At 36.3% G+C, this 25164-nt stretch overlaps 3 protein-coding genes across 3 annotated transcripts; all 3 read left to right on the top strand.

The window, feature by feature from the left end:
* The first annotated feature begins 337 nt into the window (after nt 1-337).
* On the top strand, nt 338-6066 carry LOC144437669 (neuronal acetylcholine receptor subunit non-alpha-2-like). The gene is made up of 6 exons (XM_078126677.1): nt 338-435; nt 782-927; nt 1622-1666; nt 2547-2656; nt 3045-3571; nt 3939-6066. Exons 1-6 carry the CDS (start codon nt 390-392, stop codon nt 4547-4549), a joined length of 1485 nt encoding a protein of 494 aa, XP_077982803.1. The 5' UTR covers nt 338-389; the 3' UTR covers nt 4550-6066.
* A 4202-nt stretch (nt 6067-10268) lies between these two features.
* LOC144442225 (neuronal acetylcholine receptor subunit alpha-10-like) lies at nt 10269-14618 on the top strand. Its single transcript, XM_078131507.1, has 6 exons — nt 10269-10360; nt 11058-11203; nt 11843-11887; nt 12303-12412; nt 13085-13620; nt 13940-14618. The coding sequence occupies exons 1-6, from the start codon at nt 10303-10305 to the stop codon at nt 14563-14565; spliced, it is 1521 nt and encodes a 506-aa protein (XP_077987633.1). The 5' UTR covers nt 10269-10302; the 3' UTR covers nt 14566-14618.
* A 2142-nt stretch (nt 14619-16760) lies between these two features.
* On the top strand, nt 16761-25067 carry LOC144440534 (uncharacterized). The gene is made up of 9 exons (XM_078129913.1): nt 16761-17064; nt 18200-18420; nt 18905-19042; nt 19219-19555; nt 20862-21095; nt 21214-21322; nt 22773-22836; nt 24106-24156; nt 24550-25067. The coding sequence occupies exons 1-9, from the start codon at nt 16848-16850 to the stop codon at nt 24976-24978; spliced, it is 1800 nt and encodes a 599-aa protein (XP_077986039.1). The 5' UTR covers nt 16761-16847; the 3' UTR covers nt 24979-25067.
* The last annotated feature ends 97 nt before the right edge of the window (nt 25068-25164 follow it).

Here is a 25164-nt window from a genome sequence, read left to right as displayed (position 1 = left end):
TTCTATTCTATTCTATTCTATTCTATTCTATTCTACTCTATTCTATTCTATTCTATTCTATTATATTCTTGAATAAGTTATAGCAATATGTTTTGTTGTCCATTGGCACACGACTGGTCTATTCAAGCATGACATGTCAAGTCCATGACAAAGTGACAATTGTATCATGTGACAATTGTATAACGTGACGAAAGCGTAACAGATGCCTTGTTTCCTATATTTAGTTTTCACCATTATTAGAATCAACCATTTTATTTAAAAGATGGGGGACATAGCATCGAAACCGTTATATAAAGAACGACAGAAGTATTTATCAGTGATAGAGAGAGCGCGAGAGACAAGGAGCAAAATCAGTTAGTCACTTGAGAAAGAGGCTTGCGAAGTTCATTATGGCTTTGACTTCTATCGTTATCATTGTCTGCTTCGTACACATCAGTAAGGTTACACTTGTATTCATCGTGTGTGTCTCTTGAATGTGTTATCTTCCGTCAACACACTCTTCGCGTATTGTTATTTTCTTCTATTTTGTAAAGTTCTTGATTGTACTGTTTTTTATCCATGAAATACAAATGTATGAAATATTTTGAATGTAAGCTACAAGCTATTGTCGTTCACCAAATATCTGTATTGAAAAGCCATCAAATAATTCACTGCATGTCCTTCGTGTATCATATTTCGTACGTTTATGAAGTTGGTTCAATGCAATCAAATAGGTTTCAACAGTAATTCGCCATCTGCTTCTACCACAGACAGATTATTTTATCTCTCATTTCTATTAAAGGTGATGGCATCCGTATAAACACTCCATACAGCAGTTTGACACAATTCTTATTAGATGGCTATGATAAACAAGTATTCCCAGTCAACCGTACTAATGATGTATTAAAAGTGGATTTCAGCATCAGTTTATATCAGATTGATGAACTGGTGAGTAACAACGTGTGCACTAACTACGTATTCTATTGTCTCAGATTCTCGTTGCGTATATTAACCCATGCTCTCAAAATATACATGCATGTAAATTTGTGTGAGTACAGAGGATGGATGTATACGTATAGACTACATCAAGAATGACCAAGACTGTTCATCAGCTTGGTAACCTACACGTGGCACTAGTTTTGAAGGGTGACTGACACTGTCTCAGCAATCACAAGTACAGACATTTGTATTTTTTTGAATTTTACTCGTTGAGGACGGTGAGCGAAATCAAACAATTAACAATATCAGTTGTAATTGCTGAATCGATGCCAGCCGTCCCTCTAGACTACGAGTAGGCTATCAGCTTGGTAGATCTAATGGGCTACGCAGGTTATAACGCACATGCAGGTCAAGTGTTTAGCATTGGGCTTTCAATCTGTCGTGGTCGATGATCCTCATCAGAATGACACAGTTACAGCTTCTGTGTGACAGAAACAGATGGCAAGGGTTATCAATTTATACACATGCTTTATGCCATTTGTTTCACTCGCATTACGAGGATGAAAAAAGTGCAGTAGAAACTGACTTGACTTCTGATTTTAAATTGTATGCTTTCAGACAATTTATATCGAAGATGTTTGTTCTCTAACAAAAGGTTTCAAATGATATTTATTTATTATCTGTGTTTCATTTAATTTGACAGGACGAAAGGCACCAGACAATCTCATTAACTGCACATATTCAACAGGTAATTGTTGAAATCAATTGTTTATTCATGAGAATATGCTGTCCACTGAATGGCTATATCCTACGTCAACGCCAACATATATGATAAATTTTGATACTCCAAAAAGGATTTCGTAGAAGAAGCGTGGTGCATAGACGGCTATTTTGAAGCAGTATCTGCAGGCAATATTTTTGTACTTGCAATGACTATAGGTCCATTGCTTTTCCTTTAAACATTTGGCCCATATTAGCATGGCAGTACCCGTGATATTAGCTAGTGTTGAAGCATACGTTTCTTACTGTAAACATGGAGATATTACAACCCGCGAAAAAGCCACCAGAGCGTATTTGCTTGAATGAATTGAGCCAAGGAAATGCTCCACCTAAAGACAACATGAGACAAAAACATAACCCCTCCAGGAAAGGAGGGTTATGGTAAAAACAATAATACAATTAATACAAAAACAACAGCGGGTGCCTCTGATATAGGTTCACACAATGCTTTTATAAGTGTCTTTATATATGTGGAAGTTATAATGTAACTGTAACAGTCGGACTTGATCGTTACAAAATGTAGTGTTCTATCCTCAAATTTATGGGATCCGGGCTCATGTGATGTTTATACTTTGATAAGTTACCGCCACTAATTACATTGCATGTCTTATCTCATTTCCGCTTACCATGACTAAGCAAACGCATGTGTTTTTTCGCGGGTTGCAGTTGGTTACGAAGGTATGGTTTAAAATGGTCGAAATAATATGGCTTGAAATGGTCAGAAACATCCAAACAATTCGAGTCTCTATTTTAAGCACATGAATGAGAGTGAAATGATAAACAAACTCCAATTCACTCATGATAGGTTTTAGATTAAAAGAGTCTCTATAATTATGGTTTATCCACAGAGCTGGTATAATCTACATTTGAGTTGGAATCCGTCAGATTACGATGGTATTACGGACATACGTTTACCAGCTGATAAAGTCTGGCTACCAGATACGGTTTTATATCACAAGTAAGTAGAGGATTTACTTGAGAGATTAACTTTAGTTATCTTAGCTTTGAAAATGCTACTTTGACAATAGACATTGAAGAGAAAGTGTGTTACAATCTATTACATCAACATTAAAATATTATTGAGTAAGTGAATGAATGAGTGAGTGAGTGAGTGAGTGAGTGAGTGAGTGAGTGAGTAAATAAATAAATAAATAAATAAATAAATAAATACAGTTATCTCAGGTCGTTGAAATGACAGTTACCCACTATGCAGTTCACCACGACAAAATAAATATTTGATTTTAATATGCCTAACTTCATCAAAATTTCTTATGGTTGGAACACCAATCTAAAGTCTTGGTTGGTGGATATATTTCTACTTTATAACACTGCTTTTTCCATTTTAGTGTCGATGAGGAGAACAGACTTATCGCAAGTGATCTTAATGTTCTTGTGTCATATGATGGTTATGTGACTTTAGTTGTGCCATCCATGTTACGGTCCAGCTGTCAAGTCAACGTTGCGTATGTACCATTTGATACACAGCGTTGTTTTTTACATTTTGCCTCCTGGTCGTACAACAAAGATCTGCTAACCTTTGTTAACAATACGGTACTCCGTGACAATTATAAAGACAATGGAGAATGGGGGTTAGTTAGTACAAGTATGGTACCATTCGTCGCCAGATGGACACTGAGTAACCATGAAATGGAGGGTGCTTCCTTGGTTCTGGTTTTAAAACGGCACTCACACTATTGTGTTCTGTTCAAGGTAGTCCCTTTCATCTTAGTTGCCGCTGTCAGCTTGCTTGTATTTCTACTACCTGTGGACTCTGGTGAGAAAATATCACTGGTCATTACCAATTTACTAACCTTGGTTCTCTTTTACGTTGAGATTTCACAGTATTTTCCCGGTAAAGACTTTCCTTACTTAGGTGAGTAGAAATCCAATACTAGGCTAGGTTTGAGACCACCAGCTTATGAAGAGATACGCAATCTATGTGGGTATCCTAACGTAAGACCAATGCCATTTCAGTTAGTGATACAAAATATGTCTTACATAGCACGCAGAGCATAAAAGGGTACAGAAATTGAGAGAGAGAGAGAGAGAGAGAGAGAGAGAGAGAGAGAGAGAGAGAGAGAGAGAGAGAGAGAGAGAGAGAGAGAGAGAGAGAGAGAGAGAGAGAGAGAGAGAGAGAGAGAGAGAATCTTCTAACCCACCAATCATTATTTGACACTGTTTTATAAGGCGAGATTTAGTGAAATTGTTTCCAGTTGATTTACATTATTTTTATTTTACAGGTGGGTATTTCTTTGTAATTGTCTGTGTGGTAGTATTGTCCTGTGTGATGACAGTCTGGGTAATAACTACATATCATAGTCAGCGACCAGTACCATATTACATACACAATCTTTTCTTCGGTCACTGTGGTCTACACCGATTTGTATGGTACGTTCCAACAAAGAAGGACGCATCCTGTCGCCGTCGAAGTAGTTCACGTGGTTCACATGGCAAACTAGCTAAACTGCCACCTTTGGAACTAGGAGTCAATCAGCGTGATTTACCGGGTAACTATTCCATGTCGTGTTCCAGCCCCAAATCGGAATTACCCATGACAATGAAGGACAAAATCTTCCAACGTTTACTCAACATGCAATATGACATTTCCCTGACATTACATCGAATTGAACGCATGGAAAGTCATTTGGGCACCGGTCGCAATGAACGAGAAAATGCACTGAACGATGGCTTCGAAACACTCTCAGAATGGAAGATCATTGCAATTATCATGGACCAACTATTCTTTCTCATTACGACAGTCGTCACTCTTTCTACTTGCACTAGTTTCATCCTAACGTTGGTGTACGAACAGGACATGGAGGAAATGTATAATGTTACCATGGATATGTGATTATAACCACCAAAGTTGATTGACACTGTCACTGACCTATCAGAAACCAGAAACAAAATAAGTATGTGAGTCAACACAGGAAAATATTTGAATGGTATGATAAAATGGAGATTTAGATCTCCTGGTAGTGATATTTGATTAACAAGTAGTATAGACAAAGGATATAGGAGGTGTGAGACCTGGTTTACCAATACCATATAAATATATATTATATTATATTACATTCAATATTAACAAGTAGTGTAGACAAAGGAAATAGGTCTGGAGTGATACCACAAGTTTGACTCACCAACTAGGAATACATTGCATTTGGTGACAGTCATGAAACAGGGACAGTTGTCACTGATATACATGTAATAGACTCCGGAGAGAACTTTAGAGGTGTGAAGCAGTGAGTATTAATGACAATATTTCTGCAAGTTCAAAACATGTGAATGAAAACTAAAATTCACGAACTTGAACTTAGTAAACAAACATCACAAGAAGTCTAGGTCGAGTAGATAGTAGGTCAAATATAACAGTATCTTTCAGTGAATGTTATCACGAGGAAAATGTTTGGTGGAGTGTGAATGCTAACTATCAATCCCTGGACTGTTTCGGATCAGACAAAATTACAATTTCAATAAGCTTATAAGGTGTACAAAGCGAAGACTTAGATTATATCATGATTACATTCATTTGGTTACAATTATAATGAAGAACACATTAATTCGTATGTTTTCACCGATATTCTAGAGCTAATTGGAATATTTAAAACAGTGGATTTAATGAACTTTCATGGCAGATTAGATAGTTTAATGATTTTTGTTTTAGTTCTTGATGTGCAAGAATAAGCATAAATGAAACATGTTTTTATTTGTAGTTTAACCCGTTTTATAATTTGTAATCTTTTGAGTGTAGTTGCATTAAAAAGAACCGGGTATATACTTTCATGTTAAATCATAGACCCTCCATCAACTATTGGGTCTATGGATAAATCGAATATGTAAATTAGACCTATTTTCAATACTAATTTAAAAGTAATCTACCGTGAGAAAACTACGGCATGGGATCGAGTCTCACACTCGATGTTAGCCCCGATAATGTGATACCTTTGTACACATTCCATTTATACTAGTTTTTTTTTAGCATCAAACACTTATTACAGATCATCCAATGAGGAAATAGAGTTTTCTTAACGGATACAATATTCTATTCTATTAGGGACTTTGATTTGTATTGTAATGTGTTTGTATTTGAATTCCGGGATATCAATTGACTCTTTAAGTGAAAAGTCAATGCTTTAAGTTGACCAAGATAACTGATCCCAAACTGAGGAACCCTACCATTTAACCTTCTCTTGTAAAATATTTTTATGAATTGTATTATTTTAAATTTACTTTATGGTATAAATTATTGTATATTGTATATAGGCATTAATAACGTTATATTACAGGTATATCATGTCGGTTTGTTAATGTGACGTAAACTTTTGATCTATCCGTTTTCCTACTATTGTAGGGAATTGCACATTGAATATTGGAAAGACAAAATCTTTTTAGTTTTTACAATAAACTAAATGAAATAAAATTACACGTATTGTATTACAAATCCTTTTTGTCGAGTAGTTCATGAATATTGATTACAAAAAACAAACAAACAAACAAACAAACAAACAAACAAAAACAACAACCAAAAACAAAAAAAACTTGATTCTTATGTTATGTATATGGAAAAAATGAAAATCTTATAGATAATAAATTATACATTTTCATTAACTAGCCATGGGACAATTTGTGTTCATAATATATTCACGAATTACTGTAAAGTGGTTAATTATAGTAGTATGTATGACTAATTTACAGATTTTACGGAGAGTTATTTCTTTGAAGATATTACTATTTTATATTCATTTACAATAAGTTGACTGCAATATGAACCGTATAAAATAACCTTATGTTAATAGTTACATGAGTAACTCGTGATTTTTTTAAATTTTTTACAATACCATGCCCTTTCATAGACACATATAGCAAATGTGTGTTTTTAGAACTAAAATTTTAAGACTGTTCTTGCAATGTATTGTACGTCTATATTTAATGAAAAGTTGAATTTGAGTCCCCAGATTGACATCCTTTCTAATTTAGGTAATTTTAGAGATCTTTTTTGGTCCTTCTTCTTAATTTTCAGTATGTTCAATTTATCCTTTCTTTGTATGTTTAATAGTAGTAACTTCACTTGTATGTGTCGTGCATGGTGTACTGCTATGTATATTAGCTGTACTTTACTAAACTCCTAATCCCAATGGTCTCTGCTGGGACACAATGCTGTGCTTTTTAGGAGCCTCGGAATTTAATCGGGATTTCTCAACTTGGTTGTCCTGAAATAAAATTAGAAATAAAAAGTAAGTTGTAGTTTCGAGGAAATAATTAGCTGCATCACTGTATGTGCAATTAAATTACTTTCAGGTAAATAAACATCAAACACAGCAATTTGATTGCATCGTTCATAGTACGGGATTTCGAGAAATTTAATGTGTTCACATTTCCACGAATATGAAAAGGTTGATCACCTAAGAAGTTGTATTTAGAAAAGTTTTCACTGAGCTCTGGTCGGCTTTATAAGTCTGAGATACCACACAATAAACGGTAACATTGTGTTTGATGTAACTGTAACAAAACACTCATAGAAAATTGTACACGTGTTCCAAATACCATCATTGAATATATCGCTATTATATGAACAAGACAACAGTTTGTTGTGTGACATTCAAACTATACAAGTTACCAGACTGTTTTCCCCGTAATGGTCTCTCCTCTAAATGACCTCTCTCGCTCTAATACCCGCTTCATTATTAGCATATACATGTAACATTCCTAATTCTACTGTTTGTTTGTCTGTCTTGTTTATTAAATTGTCAAGGACCTATCAAAATTGCAAGTACAGTGTTTAGTAGAGTGTACAAAAAAGAAACAGACCCATTCCTACAATACATATACTAAATTCAATACATGTAAATAAATAAATAGTCATATGTCTCAATTGTAGATAGTATATTTCCCTGCCTAACCACATCTCACAAATTCACAAAATCCTCCTGTATAATTTTCCAGGTAAAACACTTGGCGATAATTCAATATACTGGGAAGCGTATATTGATAAGTTTGTTCATGATTAATTGGTACATATGATGAATAATTTGAAGGGTAATGATGTGTTATTTTAAGAACTACCCTGTAGCTAATAGGCGTGGTGGATATGTAACAACAAATTGGTAGAGACTCACGTTCCGTACTTATTAAGGATAGTTGTGTGTAAAATTGACAAATCTCGGGAAAATTCATTAACATACCATTGTAATATAAACCTTTTATCCCCAAATTGACATACCTTAAACCATCTCTGACTTTGTAGGAACATTTATCACACAGTTATTTGATTTTCTGACAGCTATTTGATTTCTCATAAAACAATTGTTACAACAATTTCGTTATGATCAAGAATATGGACAACTAAAATGTAGATTTCAGACATTATACCAAATTTATGAAGTAATAAGGTTATTGAGTTGATCACCAAATTAGTAAAATTGAAATTATACAGGTACTCGTCTAGTTCTGTTTCCCTAATATGCATGTTAATTACTTTTACTGAACAGTTATAGGGTATTGAAGTTCGAACCAAGCATCAATTTCTCAAATTCTAATAAGAGTCTGTGATTAAAACACATTAGCGTGACCGTTTTACAGAAAGTTGAACTCGTAGCAATTTGAAAATATGGTTTCTACATTATTGACAAGTACATAGTGTGAGCTTTAGGGTCTACATGAGATTAAAGGTGATCTCTTCATGTATACAGTTTTATGTGATGAGCATTTTGAAATAGTGTTTCCTTTAATTCATAATATAAAGCCTTGGTTGGACAATGAGAACCAAAATGTTTGACTTAGGTAGTTTTGTTTAATGCTACTGTGTCCATTCTACATTTCACAGGAATATGGACGAAATTGGTGAGCGAACGAAAATTCATTTAATATCATCAGCGTAAGTGTTACCAGTGAAATGTGTACACTGATCAATCCCACTTCATTACCATTCTGAGATATCCATTAAACAAAACTGATACAGTAGCTACGTATGATTTCAAAATAGTAGTAAATATTACTTTATTTCAAAGAGGATCAGACATACTTCTCCACCAAAAAATCACATTTAGTATATAAAAGTAGTTGGTTGGCAAATATATTGGTAAAGAATCACTGTCCGACTCGGTTCCATGTGTAATACCGTACCGTGGGTTAGACACGGTAAATCTATTACAATATCTCCTATACTAGTGATTAATGAATATAATTTGTAAGTTAGGGTTCAATGTACGGTAATTGACATTGTTAATCATTTTCCATTCTAGTTACATACAGTCAAGCTTTATCCCTCACTCCCCAAGTTGTGCAATTTGGTGTGAAATAACGAATTACATCATCGATTCTCAAAATTTCTCCTGCAACTTATCACTGGCATTTCCGTTCATTAATTTGTCCATTTTCATGTGTTGATGTATTCTTTGAGATTTACAATATTTTAGTAGAAAACAAAATTTTGTATCAAACTCGAGAATGTAAACATTCAAGGTTTAACATGTCAAAATGATTCGGTTCGTAATGTGTTTTCGTATAAAAATTCCCATATTTTCAAAAGGTGTTCACCTGAATATATATATGAGTAAAAACATACGTTTCAGACCTTTTTTGAGTTGAAGGACTTTACCTGCTATTTACTGTCGTCAGACCTTTCAGTTCAACCAACGTTGGAATAATTTTCTGTCTTTACAATATTATTTTCCTTATTCACAGACGATATACATGTAAATGTTTTGTGTGATTTAACAAAACGATTCAAAGGACGCCGACCTTTCTCTTTTATGCAAATAAGTGCTTAATTTGGAACAAACAGCAAGAGAGCAGGTACTTCCAGCAACGTATGAGTAGGCCATGTCATAGATCTGACCTTTGTAGTTTTATACCAGAGACTGTTAATTCTTTATCTATATTGTTCGTTTATATGACTATGATTCTATACAAGACGATTTTTGTTGTGTTTTTCTGATGGAAAATGAATTGATTATGGGCAAACGATGCGAAGGAAGAATTTACTTGGGAATTCATAAATACAAGGTTGGTTACCAACATTGAATGATGATATAATTGAAAAGAAGACAAACTTTGGCTCGAATGTAAAAACAACTATTTGTCACCTGAACGACAAATTCATTTGCTTGAAATCAATCAACATAAAGTATCCTATCCAAACGCAACCTCAATGAGTCAACGATCGTCAAAGAACATGTCAGGCCATATCTTCACGAGATCAATCTCCGAAATACATGTATAAGCTTATAACTAAAGTCAGTTCAGATAGATGCTTATGGCTTTTGTCTTACAAAAAATAAACTTCACAAAAGGATCACATTACAAATTTGAGCGTGTTTTATTGCGATAAAAGTGTCTTCTAAGTGGTGACTATTTTTTCCCATCATGGATTCACATACCAGTCATAATATAACAGCAATTTTTCAAGGTGAAACATTGTAAATCATTAACATAATTAATGCAAATTCTGCAAAAAATTCTCCGAAGTGTTTGGAAAGTTGTGTTACTGGAATTCAGGATGGGTAACAACACCTTCAGTTATAAAAGGGTGAGTAGAGATAGAAGGACTACATAACATGAACATCAGATAAGACGATCGAAGCAGTGACAGTATCCGTTGTAACCATGTCAATGCGCAGTGTTCTGATCGCGATACTTCTGTTCGTCTGCTTGATGCATACAGGTGATGAAACTTTGCTATTGTTGTATCAATATTTTTGTTATTGAAGTATAATGTATTGATTTGAAAGAGTGGGTTACTTTAAATTATTTTTACTACTGCTAAATGTACAATTTGCATTCAGAAAAATTCATGTGATCTCAAGAAAATTATGGGCTGTAAACCTTGTTGCAGTCATTTGAACAGGGCACACTAGTGCAAGTGTTCACTGGAACATATGTAATAATTGTCTTAGTTTGAATGTAGCTTGTCACAATCATGTCTAGAATCAGAGAGAATGTTTTGAAACCAAGAATTAGGCAAACAACATGCAATGTATGCTATATATAATCAATTTAAACTAAGAACAATTCTGTTTTTCATTATTTAGATGAAATCTTTATTTAAAGATGAATCATTTCTCATATAATCCTAGTGTTTGTAAGTAACAGAAACCAATACAGGTTTGAAAGTTACATTGCGACCTATTTGGGAACTCAATCCTTTCATTAATTACATGTAAGCTCTTTTCAACTGAAGTAAGTAAGCGTTGGTGTTTGGTCACCTACATAGTGGTGTCTATCGAACTAATTTGCTGACGTTTCTCACCCCAACACTTTTGTTTTTTTTATTTTTTAACGCTATCGAATTGTCTGGGATTTTCAAGGTTTTCCATGAAGGCATTATCGTTAATTGCTGGTTGGTCTGTTTTATCTTATAGGGTTATGCTCAAAACAGAGTAATCCATACAGCGCTTTGATTCATGATTTGTTGGATGGTTATGATAACTTAGCATTACCTGTCAACAACACCGATGAGATTGTGGAAATAGAACTCAGTGTATGTTTGCATCAAGTCGAAGAAATAGTAAGTTTTGCAATCACTGTTTATGCCTTGCAATCATTGAAGAAGTGTTTCAAATATAGTGAGATTCCATATTTTTCACTCTACAGTGTATTTAACAAATGGAGCGTTTGTAAATGAATTTTGTTGTTCTTGTTGCATTTTTGCCTGTTATATGTATATTAACTGAAGGTTTCCTATTTGTTCCTTTATGTCTCTTTCTTCCTCCTGTGTGTGTGTGTGTGTGTGTGTGTGTGTGTGTGTGTGTGTGTGTGTCTATCTATCTATCTGTCTGTCTGTCGCCATTCCTGAATCTATCTAGCTATACTCACTGGTGAAAATTGAGTGGAAATATTCGATTACACACAAAAGCTTATCAATAATGCATGTAAAATATGACACTATTAAAGCTGAACAATGTCACTGACACACGTGTAACTATCGTGAGATACCCCTAGTAATTAGTTATATCAGTCACACAGTGTTAAACACAAAAAAGCTCCATCAAGGATATGAAATCCATTTATTCGACAGTCACCTTGTAGTACTTAAATGCTTTAATTTGACATACGAAATGCAGTTACTGCAATTTTTATTCCATATATTCCTTGGGGTGTGTAGTCACCTTTTTCTAACCTCTGTATACTTTATTTCTATTTCTAGAATGAGAAGCATCAACAGATCATCCTGACAGCATATATTCAACAGGTAATGACAGATGTTATCAATTTATAGATGTGGTGTTTGTTTAAGACTTAAACATCTCTCGTTAGTAGTCAATATGATCAAGGTTTTCATATTCTCTGTTCATATCAATACGTACCAGATGATGTAAGTGAATAGTTGCCTTTGGAAGTTGCTTGACTTGAAACTTGCTAAAGTGACTGTACCTCTGTTTTCGCCTCCAATACCATTCTTGTCATCTGCATCGTCGTCGCTATCAATATTAACGAGGACAACAACAACAACAACAACAACAACAACAACAACAACAACAACAACAGCAACAACAACAACAACAACAACAACAACAAAACCAAATAAATATATTAACAGCTTTAGCGACAATATAGGTACATATATATGTAAATAAAACCGTCGCCTTTTGCTCCATATTATTCAGGCATGGTACGATCCATATCTGACGTGGAATTCTTCAGACTTCAACGGTATCACAGAAGTAAGAGTACCGGCTAATAAGATATGGCTTCCTGATACAGCGATATTCAACACGTAAGTTTAACCACGGTAACGCTTCAGTCTGTCTCTCCATCCGCGTCTTCACATTCAAACACTTTACGTAGATTCATATATATCTATGTTGCGACCGAAAGACCAAATCAATGATTATATTATAGAGGGCGATAAAACAGAGTGATGAAGTATGGTCTATTTGAAAATACTATATATTGTTATGAAGTACAGGTAGCTAATGACGAGAAAGGGGACACAATAGACCACTTAATGGTTGTTGTACATGTACTTATTGAATTTGTTATAAATGTACATGTGCCATATATTATATATAATAATTCACACACAGTATACGGGAAAACATACCAGTCAGACTTATTTCCTGTATTTAGTATACTGTTCCTTGTAATAGTTATAGAAAACCTCTGGTGATGGCATACGAATACCAGTGCATCTTTGTTTCCACACTCTCTATATTCGAGGTTTTCTCATAAACCCTTGTAGGGAATCCCCAAAACAAGATTAAGTAAGTAACCGAGGTGCTATTTTATCACCGAAAACCATGTGTTAGTTGATAGCAGTAATCAATACTAGAGTACTGAAAGCAGAAAGTAGTTTGACTGGACTTTTCTGGTGCAGCTAACTACATGTATTACATGTTGTATAAAACCCACTTATGTTTTTTCTCTCACTTTCAATTCCTACATTTAGTGTAGATGACACTTACGGTCGTCTAATGACAGAAACCAATGCGATTATATCTCACGATGGTCACGTGGTGTGGGTTGCGCCAGCCTTGATGCAAAACAGTTGTAAATTTGATGGCACTTATTGGCCATTCGATAAACAACGATGTGAAATACTCTTTGCGTCTTGGACCTATGAAAAAACCCAGGTGAAGATTACAAACTCATCAATTGTACATCTTGAGAATTATCAAGAGCAGGAAGATTGGACATTAATTGAAGCGTTTATGTCACCTTGTGTCACCCTGCTCACACACTATCGTTATGAAATGTCAGGCAGTGTATTGAGTATGGTGTTACAGCGCCACCCACGGTTCTGTATATTATTTAAGATGGTTCCTTTCGCTCTGGTTAGTGGTATCAGTGTGCTGGTATTCCTATTACCCGTTGAGTCTGGAGAAAAAATGTCTCTTGGAATTACGAACCTGTTGACATTGATCCTCTTCTATGTGGAAATATCTCACAACTTCCCATCTACCGAGGCAAAGTTTCCTATTATCGGTGAGTTTACATAGTATAAATATCACAAGAATTTCTCCATTTAATATCTGTCCATTCCATTGGTTTACTTGCTGTACAATTATTTGTATACATACTTTGCTGTAAATGACAAAAGACGTTCCGTATGAGCTGACACTGTATACACGACTTTGAGTACAATATCACCACCTGTTGATTCATCAAAGTATATGTTTCGCCTAAAGTTCAAAGTTCAAAGTTCATTATCTGAACCGAAACAAGTTATTCATGAATATCATACAAACACTCATTCTGTTAAATTTTTGTGATTTGTCTTATTTTTTTCCCTTGTCCTTTGCAGGTACATTTTATTTTGCTATTATATGCCTGGTGTCGGCATCGTGTATACTAACAGTTATGGTCCTCAATATATACCATCGGAAAAACTGCCAGCGTCCAGTTCCATGGTACATAAAACGTCTTTTCTTTGGTCGTTTTGGATTGCACAACTTTGTATGGTACGTTCCAGGCAGAGAGAAGAAAGTTCCAAGCCACCTAACTTTCCGCAGAAAACACAAAGGTCAATTATGGCGGTCACGGTCAGATGTTGTCAAACAGAACATCCTGATTGGTAACTCGCTGCTGTCGTCATCCAATTCCAATTCGCCGTTACTTTCACGGAAACAGTACGAAGAAAGTGATAAGGTGTTTCAAACACTAACAGACATGCGCTGTGACATATCTCAAACTTTACGCCGCGTTCAACGAATGGAAAGTCGGTTACATATCGACGACCAAGAAGACTTAGTCGACAACAGAGATGATTTTTTCGTTTGCACAGATTGGCAGAAAATTGCTGTCATTATGGACCAGCTCTTTTTCATCATTTTGTCGACCGTGGCTTTCTGTACTTCACTTGTATTTGTAATTTCCTTGACGAATGGTAGCGATATTACTGACGACATAGGCATTTTAGATGAATGTTGATGTGTTCTAAATTCAATGTAATGTCTGGGCATCGAGATGACTCAAACTACTACTGGTGGTATGATGTGTGTGTGTGTGTGGGGGGGGGTGGTGTATGTGTGTATGTATGTATGTATGTATGTATGTATGTATGTATGTATGTATGTATGTGTGTGTGTGTGTATGTGTGTGGTGTCTGGGGAGGGAATGTAGTATCGTGGACTATGATGTTGGCATCCAGGAACTAGTCTATCAACATATATTCCATACACCAGTAATAAAAACAAGTAACTGATCGATTGGTGTAGTATACCAAAAGTATACGTTTGAGCAGATAAACGGTAAAACGCGTTAACGGTTTGGTGAGATTCCAATGTGAAAGATCTGACTCAAATATTAACAGTCGTTACGCTAAGAATGGTAATTCAATAGTTTGGAGTTTAAGGTCACCCAGAGTTAGAGGAGAAATGATATGCAGTGGTCAATATGCTATATCATGAAGTTTAACAACAACAACAACAACAACAACAACAACAACAACAACAACAATAATAACAACAATAACAACAACGACAACACCGTCCTGAAAAGTACAATAATTTTGGAGAACTGTCGAAAATGTATTACTTTTATTTAGGAAACCGAAACAAACAATCTTGTCTCTAAAGTATCAAATTGAGAAATGTTATTTTCTATCAGCAAGTTATATGCGTTAGAAATGTTTACACCTTTGATATTTGTTGACAGTTTTTGACTACTTTGTTTCAGATATCATTTTAATTGTAATTATGATACGTTGCATTGACATACAGCTAAAACAGGGAGTGTTCACCAGAAGACTGTACATAATAGCACATTTAATGATCAAAGTTGATCATTTCGCAAGATTAGGTTGTTATTCTGATGGTCATAAATGCTTAGCATTTGGGACTTAATGTCAACTATTTACTCTGTTCGACAGACCAGAAGTTAATGTGTCTTAGACACCACACGAAATTGTAACAGTGTGTAAAGCAGGATGCTTTGAAGAAGTCACCTCCGACTCACGCATCTTTTGATGTGTTATGTGTTAGAGTAAATTGTAGCATAAAACGTCAAATGCTAAGGTCTTATGACCAGGATTCAGTGTGTCTCAAACAAACAAGGATTGTGTGTGTCTCAAACAAGAATTCTGTGTGTCTCACACACCCAAATGCTAAGGTTTTATGACAAAAAGTGTATAATATTTTACTTGATAGACTTAGAGCACTTTTATTACTGAATCCAGCAGGATTGTGAGTGAAGAGAGTTTTGTTTACGTTCATTTCTTTTTTAAACTTCCCTCAATAACAACCATGCTGTGTTCAGCAGTAAAAGAGTTACACATGTATTATCTATCAAGTAAAACAACACCCTAAACTTGTAAAATGGTCGACGCTAACTGCAAATCATGCAAGCTTATATGTTTGGGTCTAGAGTGATTTCATGTCAGGGTGTAAATATATATTTCCACATATCCAGCTATCAATCACAAATGTAAGTGTTTGTCATTGTTCAATATTCATACAGATATTCATTGAATAAATGTTGAAGAATCAGAATACATTGATTCCACATTCTTTCATTCTAAATGTGACTGAACTCGGGAAAACAAAGCCCAGAGACTTGGCAATGTAGTTCGCCAGAACAAAAATGAAATCTAGTAAGCTGTCACGTGAGATAGACAAATCGCTGGGCTAGGAAAAACGAAACGGTGTGTTTTCTGCCCCCCCCCCAATCAGAAATTACTAATACAGATATTAAAGGATGATCTGAAAAAGTAATGAGCTCACTTTAATACTATGTTTCTTCTTTCTGCATTATTATGCATGTACGTGTATCGACTTCCAGAAGAAGAAAAACTTTGTACTTTACTTATTACATGTATATGGCTACATCAACATATCTCAAACATTATGCTCAGTTGTAATATGCAAAGCATAAACTGCATTTTTCAGATACCATCTCACTATCGTAAACATTTCAAGGTAGTGTTTGTGACTGCAAGCTTTTTTGAAACTGTTAAACAGGGTACTTTGTTTTTACTGATATGAGAGACACAGGCTCTTTAAAAAATATCAGATGACGCAATAGACCGGAGTGGAGTGGAGTGGAGTGGTGCACCGGGGTCACTATGATAACGCCCTCACTCGACCGAAAGAAAGACAATGCTTTCACTTCACAGGTGAATATATCCAGTTACCTGGACCAAGGTAATGCGGTAGGCTTGTACTTTTCGCAGATACTTTTCCCTTTCAATTTCCTTGTACAAAGACGACATTATCATGACGACACCTCTACGAAAGTTACTTTCATTGGTACCATTGCCGTGTGTTGTTCAAGTTAATGGTAGGGACACATTACCTGACGAGTTTGAAGACAAGGATGTCCTACTGTTCCATAAGACAATCACTGTACACAAAGTGCGAGCCACAGACGAAGAAGGACGAGATTTGTTGTTACCATTGACTGGCCAACAGGTATACGAAATATTGCCGATCGGTAAGTGATTGTGCTATGTCTTGTGAATTCTGAAACTGTGTCACAGGTAAACAGACTAATTGAGTACTTTGTTTTTACTGAGGTATGGGAGACAGAGGCTCTTTTTAAAAAATGACGCTGTAGAGTGGAGTGGAGTGGAGTGGAGTGGAGTGCAGTGGAGTGGAGTGGCCAAGATGTTGACAAAATATCAACCATCATTAATATATTTGTCACGTCCGTACATGTACAATGAATTGTTAGGGACATGATTTGTAGTTAACAGGAAGTAGAAATGCTTTTGATTTATTAGATTGTTGGGTAAAAACTCAAACTTAACATAAAGGATGTGATTTTCCCATGTCGTGACTATAGAAAAACACGGTCCGAAGAAAACAGTGCCGATCGTCTCTTCATGAGAACCGTGTCCAACTTCCCAGTGTACACGTACTGATACGCTACGCCGCGTAGTACATGTATTACCTTTATTCCTTCCGGTTTGAAAATACACTCCATGACTTTCAACTACCTCAAAATTCAAAATGAAAGAATCATGATTGTTTCGAGCGGCAATGCACCGAACTCACCCAAGTGATAATTTAAGATGGTCAGACTAGATACTTTAAAAAATATGTGATACTTGCAATAAATACTAAGTTTGATTATCGACGGTTGTTGTTGATTGTGTTGTTTTACACCAAATCCTTAGATTTTATTTCATTACTAAGGCAGGCCATGTGTTGTAATATTCAACAAAACATATTTTCGTTCATAAAATCATATTTGTATTCGTAAAATTCAATGTTTTAAATGGTTAATTCACGCATTTATACTCCTAAATATCGTTATTTTCAGGTTAAAAATCAATGTTTGTTTTCGTAAATTTCATGCGTTTCCATAGACAAATATAGTGACTGTGTGTTTTAATGTATATGTGTATTTTGTTTCTGCCTCTGCTTACTTCATACCTATTTTTGTAACTTCTCTCCACGTCAGCATTAAGGCACCCTTTTAACCCATCCACACTTCAAATGTTATAATTTCCTATACCTTTAATATGTTTATGAAAAAACTGAAGTCTTTCTCTTCAATATTTGCTGTATTTCATTGTTATTTGGTCATCGTGACTTGATATAATTTGCATTTACTATAATTCCAGATCCATGTCATGATGATAAGATATTCATAGGAATAAATCAAATTGTACAACATAAAGTACTACCAAAGTTTCTACGTGTACTTGGAGGACTTTACTTTGGTGGACCCGTCTCATTCATCGAAGAGGGCGATGTTATAGAAATTCTGGGCACAGACGTAGATGATATTAACGACGTTGACAATGGCGCTGGCAATGACTATGCTCTGCCTGGCACGGATAAGGTTGGTGATTCAAAGAAGACTAAATATAACACATCACCACCTAGATTATTCCCTGCTGATCGACAAATGTGATCGCGAAGATTTCCTCGAGAAAAAAATTCAAAGTTGAGAAAGTGTAAATAATATCATGATAGTAGTACCATGATTGAATATGTAAATTACTTTCACAGTTACTATCATGGTCGATTGTCATTTGGAGGTTAATGAACTCAAATTACCAGCAAACTACTGGAAAAGGGCACAAGGCACACGGGGGATAATGGCTGTCACCAAAAAACGGTTAAAGACAGCTCGATATCATCATTGTCAAAGCATATACAATGCAATATACAATGCTTTTGTAAATACTTTGAACATATATTGTAATGGCATTGGAGGACTGTATCTATATGCAATAATCTGTGTTATTCCAAAAAGAGTCTTTCTTCCACACACGGATTACCTTAGTAATACAGAAATCTTTCTTCATATTTCTTCCCCTCAGTTAAAGGTTCTATTGGTTCGTTACATGGATGAAACCATACGGATATCTTCAGACAACCACTCCATGTCAATGTTCAGTACGATGATTCAGCCCCAACCACAGCCATTGTACAAGTTGATCAAAGAGCAATTGCCAATGGTAAGAGGCCATTTATATCTCAGTCTGTCTTCACAAGAAAATGCATACATACATAGATTAGTAAACATGACATCGATCTTATCCCAACCCATCCACTCGCGTATGCATGCATTGATATACTTCATTTGTCTGCCTGCCTGTCTGTTACACTTCTCTTTCATATTATATTTTGACAGAGAGTTCGAATACCAGTAGAATCTGGAACCCCCAACGTACAACAGAGGGGAATCCTTCGTCTCGAGTCCTTAGTTACAGAGGAGCATATCCTAGCGACGCATCCTAGAAAGAAGGAAATTCTTTCCATTCCAGTTGACCTACCGTTGCACGTTTTCAAGATAGCAAATAATAAAGTTGACATAGCGACAGTGTTAGGTGCCCTTGAAGGTCTGTACCCATCTATTAATACATCGTGGAATGTTCATGAACTTGGCAATGAGGTCTTACCTAGCCGTTTTGTTGCAAAACCAAGGCCACTTGATGTTGTTTTTGAAAGCTGGTCAAATTCATATGAAGGTATATATATATGTATTTGCAATCTTATCTATATTTGGAATCTAATCTATACATAGCAATTTTTTAGTGTTTTCTATCTGGCAAAGCAGTCCCCAGTTTCAAGCTTAATTGTCAGTATAGGTTCCTCCCTAACATGCCAAAGAATATGTAATTTAATTTGCAAGTACAAAATAAGTGATTATGTTAGATTAGGCTAACTAATGTTTCAACTAAAGAGATGGGTGTCATGCGTTGATGGGCGTGTTTCTTTAGAATTTCATCTTTACTAGTACATATTACCTTATGTCACTTCAGGTCTGTGATGCTAATAGTCTTCTACATATTCACTACACATTGTTGAATAAAGGCGACGTTACATACTTTCTTTAATTGACATACCAAGGAGTTTTGAACAAAAGAGGTTTTTTTTTATGGTTTTGGCTACTTACGGCATTCACCATAACAAACACATGTAGTTGTTAAATATTCCTCTCATGTCTGACCTCAGAACACAATAGGGAACGAGAATTGCAATTACTCAATTCCTTTGTGGGAGAGGACTAGTCTGTGAACTGTGCTTCAAAGGGCAGTCACTCCATCGGGTTACATGACATCGGGTGACCGAAGGAGTGCCTCGCTATATATATAGCATACACTGCTACAGGCTCTTACTGTTTCAGCGATTCAGTTGTACATATACATGTTTTACATCTTCAAAATTAATGACAGTCTAATCCAACCTAGAGTTGACCTTTTCGCTTATACAGCAACCACACATTCGTAACAAGGAGGTGTGATACCACAAAGGATTCTGAAAAAAAAATATTGTTGTTGTTTTCCGAAACATTAAATTGTTCACGGAAACATAAATTGAACGAGAGAAAAAGTGCACAAATGCATAGTAAACTAAAGCAAAGCCACACCGGACTGTCTAAAACATTGTAAATTATTACACAAACTGAGTCGCAGACGTTACCCTTTGCAATCATTACAACCCAACTTCTAGATAAGTGTTATCACCATTGACTTAAAACTATCTATCGGACAATTAATACATACATGTGCTACCGACTTGTCTTTGGTGTTGATAGTTATTGACCAAATTCAAGTTGTAACTTCAGACACACACAGTCTATCTCAGAGGTTCCAGAATCTCAGGACACGTATTCAGGGGATAAACTCACAAGCACACAGAATATTACTTTTGGTGAAGTAGGTGTATGCTTTAACCAACAATACGATAGCTCTGCCAAACAACTGTTTTGCATACCTAAATGTATAATCGCTATCCGAACTGGGTCTTTAATACGTACGCTTTTTAAAACAGGGAAAGAAAAAGCTAAGGAGGTGTTAAAAGATTTACTGGACCATTATCAAACGAAGATAAGTACATTAGAACAAGAACGCGATCTATTCCAGTGGTATAGAAGATCTTCAAAAGCGAAGCAAGGTCCTAGTGAATGTTCTTTAGAAGAGCCCCGTCGCAATCTGCCGGACCTGCCGCTACGAAATCCAAACCCCCCTTCAGTTCTGCCAAACACGACTCAGGCAGAGAAAGCAGGTAAGAACTTTCCATATTTTGACAAGAATATAAAGAAGTTTGAGATGAAATTCAACAGTATTTATGAAACAGAAGAGAATAGAATGCTAATTTATCTATTGTTTTTGTTCCCATGTAGATTACTGTGCACCAGCTAATGAACATAGCGACCAAGAATTCTATGACAGTGACAATGACAATGACTACGATACTTTGTATGATACTATTGAATCAGATACTCGTAATAGGTAAGTAGTGACTGTTAAGAGAAAGACAAATATTATGGCGGACGGTCTGAGAGTGTTACAGACAGAATGGAGGACGGTCTGAGAGTGTTACAGACAGAATGGAGGACGGTCTGAGAGTGTTACAGACAGAATGGAGGGCGGCCTGAGAGTGTTACAGACAGAATGGAGGACGGCCTGAGAGTGTTACAGACAGAATGGAGGACGGTCTGAGAGAGTTACAGACAGAATGGAGGACGGTCTGAGAGTGTTACAGACAGAATGGAGGACGGTCTGAGAGTGTTACAGACAGAATGGAGGGCGGCCTGAGAGTGTTACAGACAGAATGGAGGACGGTCTGAGAGTGTTACAGACAGAATGGAGGACGGCCTGAGAGTGTTACAGACAGAATGGAGGACGGTCTGAGAGAGTTACAGACAGAATGGAGGACGGTTTGAGAGTGTTACAGACAGAATGGAGGACGGTCTGGGAGTGTTACAGACAGAATGGAGGACGGTTTGACAGTGTTACAGACAGAATGGAGGACGGCCTGAGAGTGTTACAGACAGAATGGAGGACGGTCTGAGAGAGTTACAGACAGAATGGAGGACGGTTTGAGAGTGTTACAGACAGAATGGAGGACGGTCTGGGAGTGTTACAGACAGAATGGAGGACGGTTTGACAGTGTTACAGACAGAATGGAGGACGGTCTGAGAGTGTTACAGACAGAATGGAGGACGGCCTGAGAGTGTTACAGACAGAATGGAGGACGGTCTGGGAGTGCTACAGACAGAATGGAGGACGGTTTGAGAGTGTTACAGACAGAATGGAGGACGGTTTGAGAGTGTTACAGACAGAATGGAGGACGGTCTGACAGTGTTACAGACAGAATGGAGGACGGTCTGAGAGTGTTACAGACAGAATGGAGGACGGTATGAGTGTTACAGACAGTTATGAAGGACGGTCTAAATAAGTGTTACAGACACTCATGGAGGACGGTCTGAGTGTGTTACAGACAGTTATGAAGGACGGTCTGAGAGTGTTACAGACAGAATGGAGGACGGCCTGAGAGTGTTACAGACAGTTATGAAGGGCGGTCTAAATAAGTGTTACAGACACTCATGGAGGACGGTCTGAGTGTGTTACAGACAGTTATGAAGGACGGTCTAAGTGTTACAGACACTTTAAATGGAGGACGGTCTGAGAGTGTTACAGACAGTTATGAAGAACGGTCTGAGAGTGTTACAGAGTGTGTGCATACATTTAGGTTGATTTTGTCAAAGTTATTAAGAAAACTTGTCATATTTGAAAGTGAAACATTCCGTTTTTTTAATAGATAAAGCTTAACAGGGTAAGTGTTTCAGAAAATAATGGCAATGACACCAAGGATAGAGGGCGAGATTGCAGTACTAAAACACCACGCGGGTTCCATCCTCCCAATTCATTCAACATTATACATTTTTTTCTTTAATAGATGCTATCATGATTACAAACTTATGTGTGATAGTCTTAAGGAAACACTCGTTGAAAGAGAGAAGGTAAGTCTCAGACCATTCTGGTCAGTAATTAAAATGATGTACAACTACGTCATAACAAGATTTAAGGACATAGGGGGTGTCAGGCCCTGACTCTTAGTTAAAATTTGACCTCCCCAATGCCGTCTTGCAAAAAAAAAGTGTCCCTCCCACAATGTCCTTTCTCTAAAACCCCTTCCCCTGTTCAAAACAAATGTTCTCAGACATGGAAAAGGAGACGAGTCCCAGAATCAATGGTAATGGTTTAATTCCACCGCTGCCACCAATGTTGAAAGTTTTAAAGGTATTGGTTATTTCCCATTATTAATACCACAGTGAATTTGTGTGATCAAGGCAATACACTAATCAATATCTGAGCTGAAGGTCAGAACTCACAAGGTCTAGATGTTACCGGGGTCAATATCACCATTTTAACCCTAATATCTTACCCAACTGTTCTAATTTTACTCTTGTGTAAGACGCACTCTTAAAGCTTCTTCTTACATCACAACTGACAATTAATTCACTACCTGGTTGTCAGCAGAGATTTGATTGATATGGTGTGGTACAACGGTACCTAACCCTAGCAAATGTAGTAAGTAAACCGATGTGTCAACAGGTGGGTTTTTAGAAATTGTGACAGCGATGGGATGCCAAAATAACAAAATAACGAAAAGTTAGATAAACTAAAACGTGACCTCCCCTGGTCCCAATTTTTTAAAATATACCCCCCCCCCCAACTGATTTGTAAAAAGTGACCAGTCACCCCCCCCCCCTGCAATTACTGACTGCCCCCCTTTCTGACTAATAAGATGATGGCGGTGAGATGTGGTTGTCACCGTTGCGCGGACTGGAACGACAATTGTTGTAATCATTACTGTGTGGGATACAAATACATTATACCGTCATCTTATTGGTCAGACCACAATATGTAAATTAATGTGCCATATGTGATCCTATGTGACCAAAAAGGCACATTACTTTTTCTCTTATAGAGTCCTTCAAAATTTACTCAAACAATAGCATTTTCGAAGTATTTATTTGCCAAAATAAAGCCGTAGCTTGAACCAATTGTGCAATTAAAGAAGCCGAGAAAAATGTATCGTATCCCGTCTACGTTTACTAGGGAAGTTAAAAATCTACATCCGTTATGGTGTTTTTCCTCTGTGGGTTGACAACAGAATTTAGTCACACAACAGCACCTTATCAATTTACGGCGTAGTAAATGATGACGACCTCAATTGGTAGTTCAATCTTTATAAAAATAATTTATCTCTTTCATGTCTTGTGTAGAGAATCCTAAAGTTAAGTGAAGAATTGAGAGAACAGACAACTATGCAAAAGGTGAGAAAAGACAATTCTTTACATGTAAACAGTATAATTCTATTCATTGGTCCTGAAGGCTACTGGCCCAAAATCGCACACTAAAAGACTATTGTTGTACCTGGAGTGTCTGTGTACACCTTAGACTTGTTCGTCTTTTTTTTCATGTTTCATTTGAATAACATATTTAAAAAACACAACTGTGTTTGAAATGATAACTTGAAATTATAACAGTTCAATGTTTGTTCAACTAAAAAAACCCAGATTAATATCACTAACTGCTCGTGCAAATGACCTCAAAGATAGTTAGAAATAGTAAAAGTGAGTCTTCATGGGGTATTTTCTTTGTCTTCAAATTTAATTTGTGTTTTTGAACGTTCACAATTTAATCATGTATCGCGTTTCTTTCTGAAGGAGATAGCTGAGGATAAGAGGCGGCTTATAGCTGAGAATGAGAAATTGCTAAGTGAGAATAAGAAGTTATCAAAAGGTGGACAAGATTCAAGACTTTCATCAAGAAGTTTCAGATTCTTCAAAAGAAGATCCCATAGTACGTCATCATGCATAGATGATCTCAGAAAGCAGGCGGGGGTAGCAGATCTCACAAAGCGGGAGGAGGAAACAGATCTCAGAAGGCAGGAGGGGGTAGCAAATATGTCAACGCAAGAAGTATGTGAACTGTTGGTAAATTTGAATCTACCACAGTATCGGGGGCAATTCCAAAAGGAGACAATTGACGGATATTTACTGTCTCATTTAGGAGAAGACATTCTTGTAAATGATTTAAATATGACAAGACTGCATGCAAGGAAACTGACATTACACATTGAAAAACGTATGTAAACAAGGAAAATGCAAGGAAACAACCAATATGATTTAAAATATGATGTTGTGAAAGCGGATAGATGTCTTTATTTACCTCTATTTCCATCATTTTGTGTCATTTATTTTGTTCTGGGTGATCGCCGACATCCCATTCGGAACAAAACAAACCACACAAAACGATGGAAATAGAGGTAAATAAAGACA

Source organism: Glandiceps talaboti, chromosome 1, assembly GCF_964340395.1.
Source record: "Glandiceps talaboti chromosome 1, keGlaTala1.1, whole genome shotgun sequence".
NCBI classification, from domain to species: domain Eukaryota; kingdom Metazoa; phylum Hemichordata; class Enteropneusta; family Spengelidae; genus Glandiceps; species Glandiceps talaboti.
Note: the sequence above shows the minus strand (reverse complement) of the source record. Positions and strands in the feature narration are given on the sequence as shown.

Coding starts and splice junctions, on each gene's coding strand:
- LOC144437669 (XM_078126677.1), top strand. CDS start 390: ATGGCTTTGACTTCTATCGTTATCATTGTCTGCTTCGTACACATCA. Junction 2,657..3,044: donor GATACGGTTTTATATCACAA/GTAAGTAGAGGA, acceptor TTTCCATTTTAG/TGTCGATGAGGAGAACAGAC. Junction 3,572..3,938: donor TAAAGACTTTCCTTACTTAG/GTGAGTAGAAAT, acceptor TTTATTTTACAG/GTGGGTATTTCTTTGTAATT.
- LOC144442225 (XM_078131507.1), top strand. CDS start 10,303: ATGTCAATGCGCAGTGTTCTGATCGCGATACTTCTGTTCGTCTGCTTG. Junction 11,204..11,842: donor TGCATCAAGTCGAAGAAATA/GTAAGTTTTGCA, acceptor TTCTATTTCTAG/AATGAGAAGCATCAACAGAT. Junction 11,888..12,302: donor TGACAGCATATATTCAACAG/GTAATGACAGAT, acceptor CATATTATTCAG/GCATGGTACGATCCATATCT.
- LOC144440534 (XM_078129913.1), top strand. CDS start 16,848: ATGACGACACCTCTACGAAAGTTACTTTCATTGGTACCATTGCCGTGT. Junction 21,096..21,213: donor GACTCAGGCAGAGAAAGCAG/GTAAGAACTTTC, acceptor GTTCCCATGTAG/ATTACTGTGCACCAGCTAAT. Junction 22,837..24,105: donor CACTCGTTGAAAGAGAGAAG/GTAAGTCTCAGA, acceptor TGTCTTGTGTAG/AGAATCCTAAAGTTAAGTGA.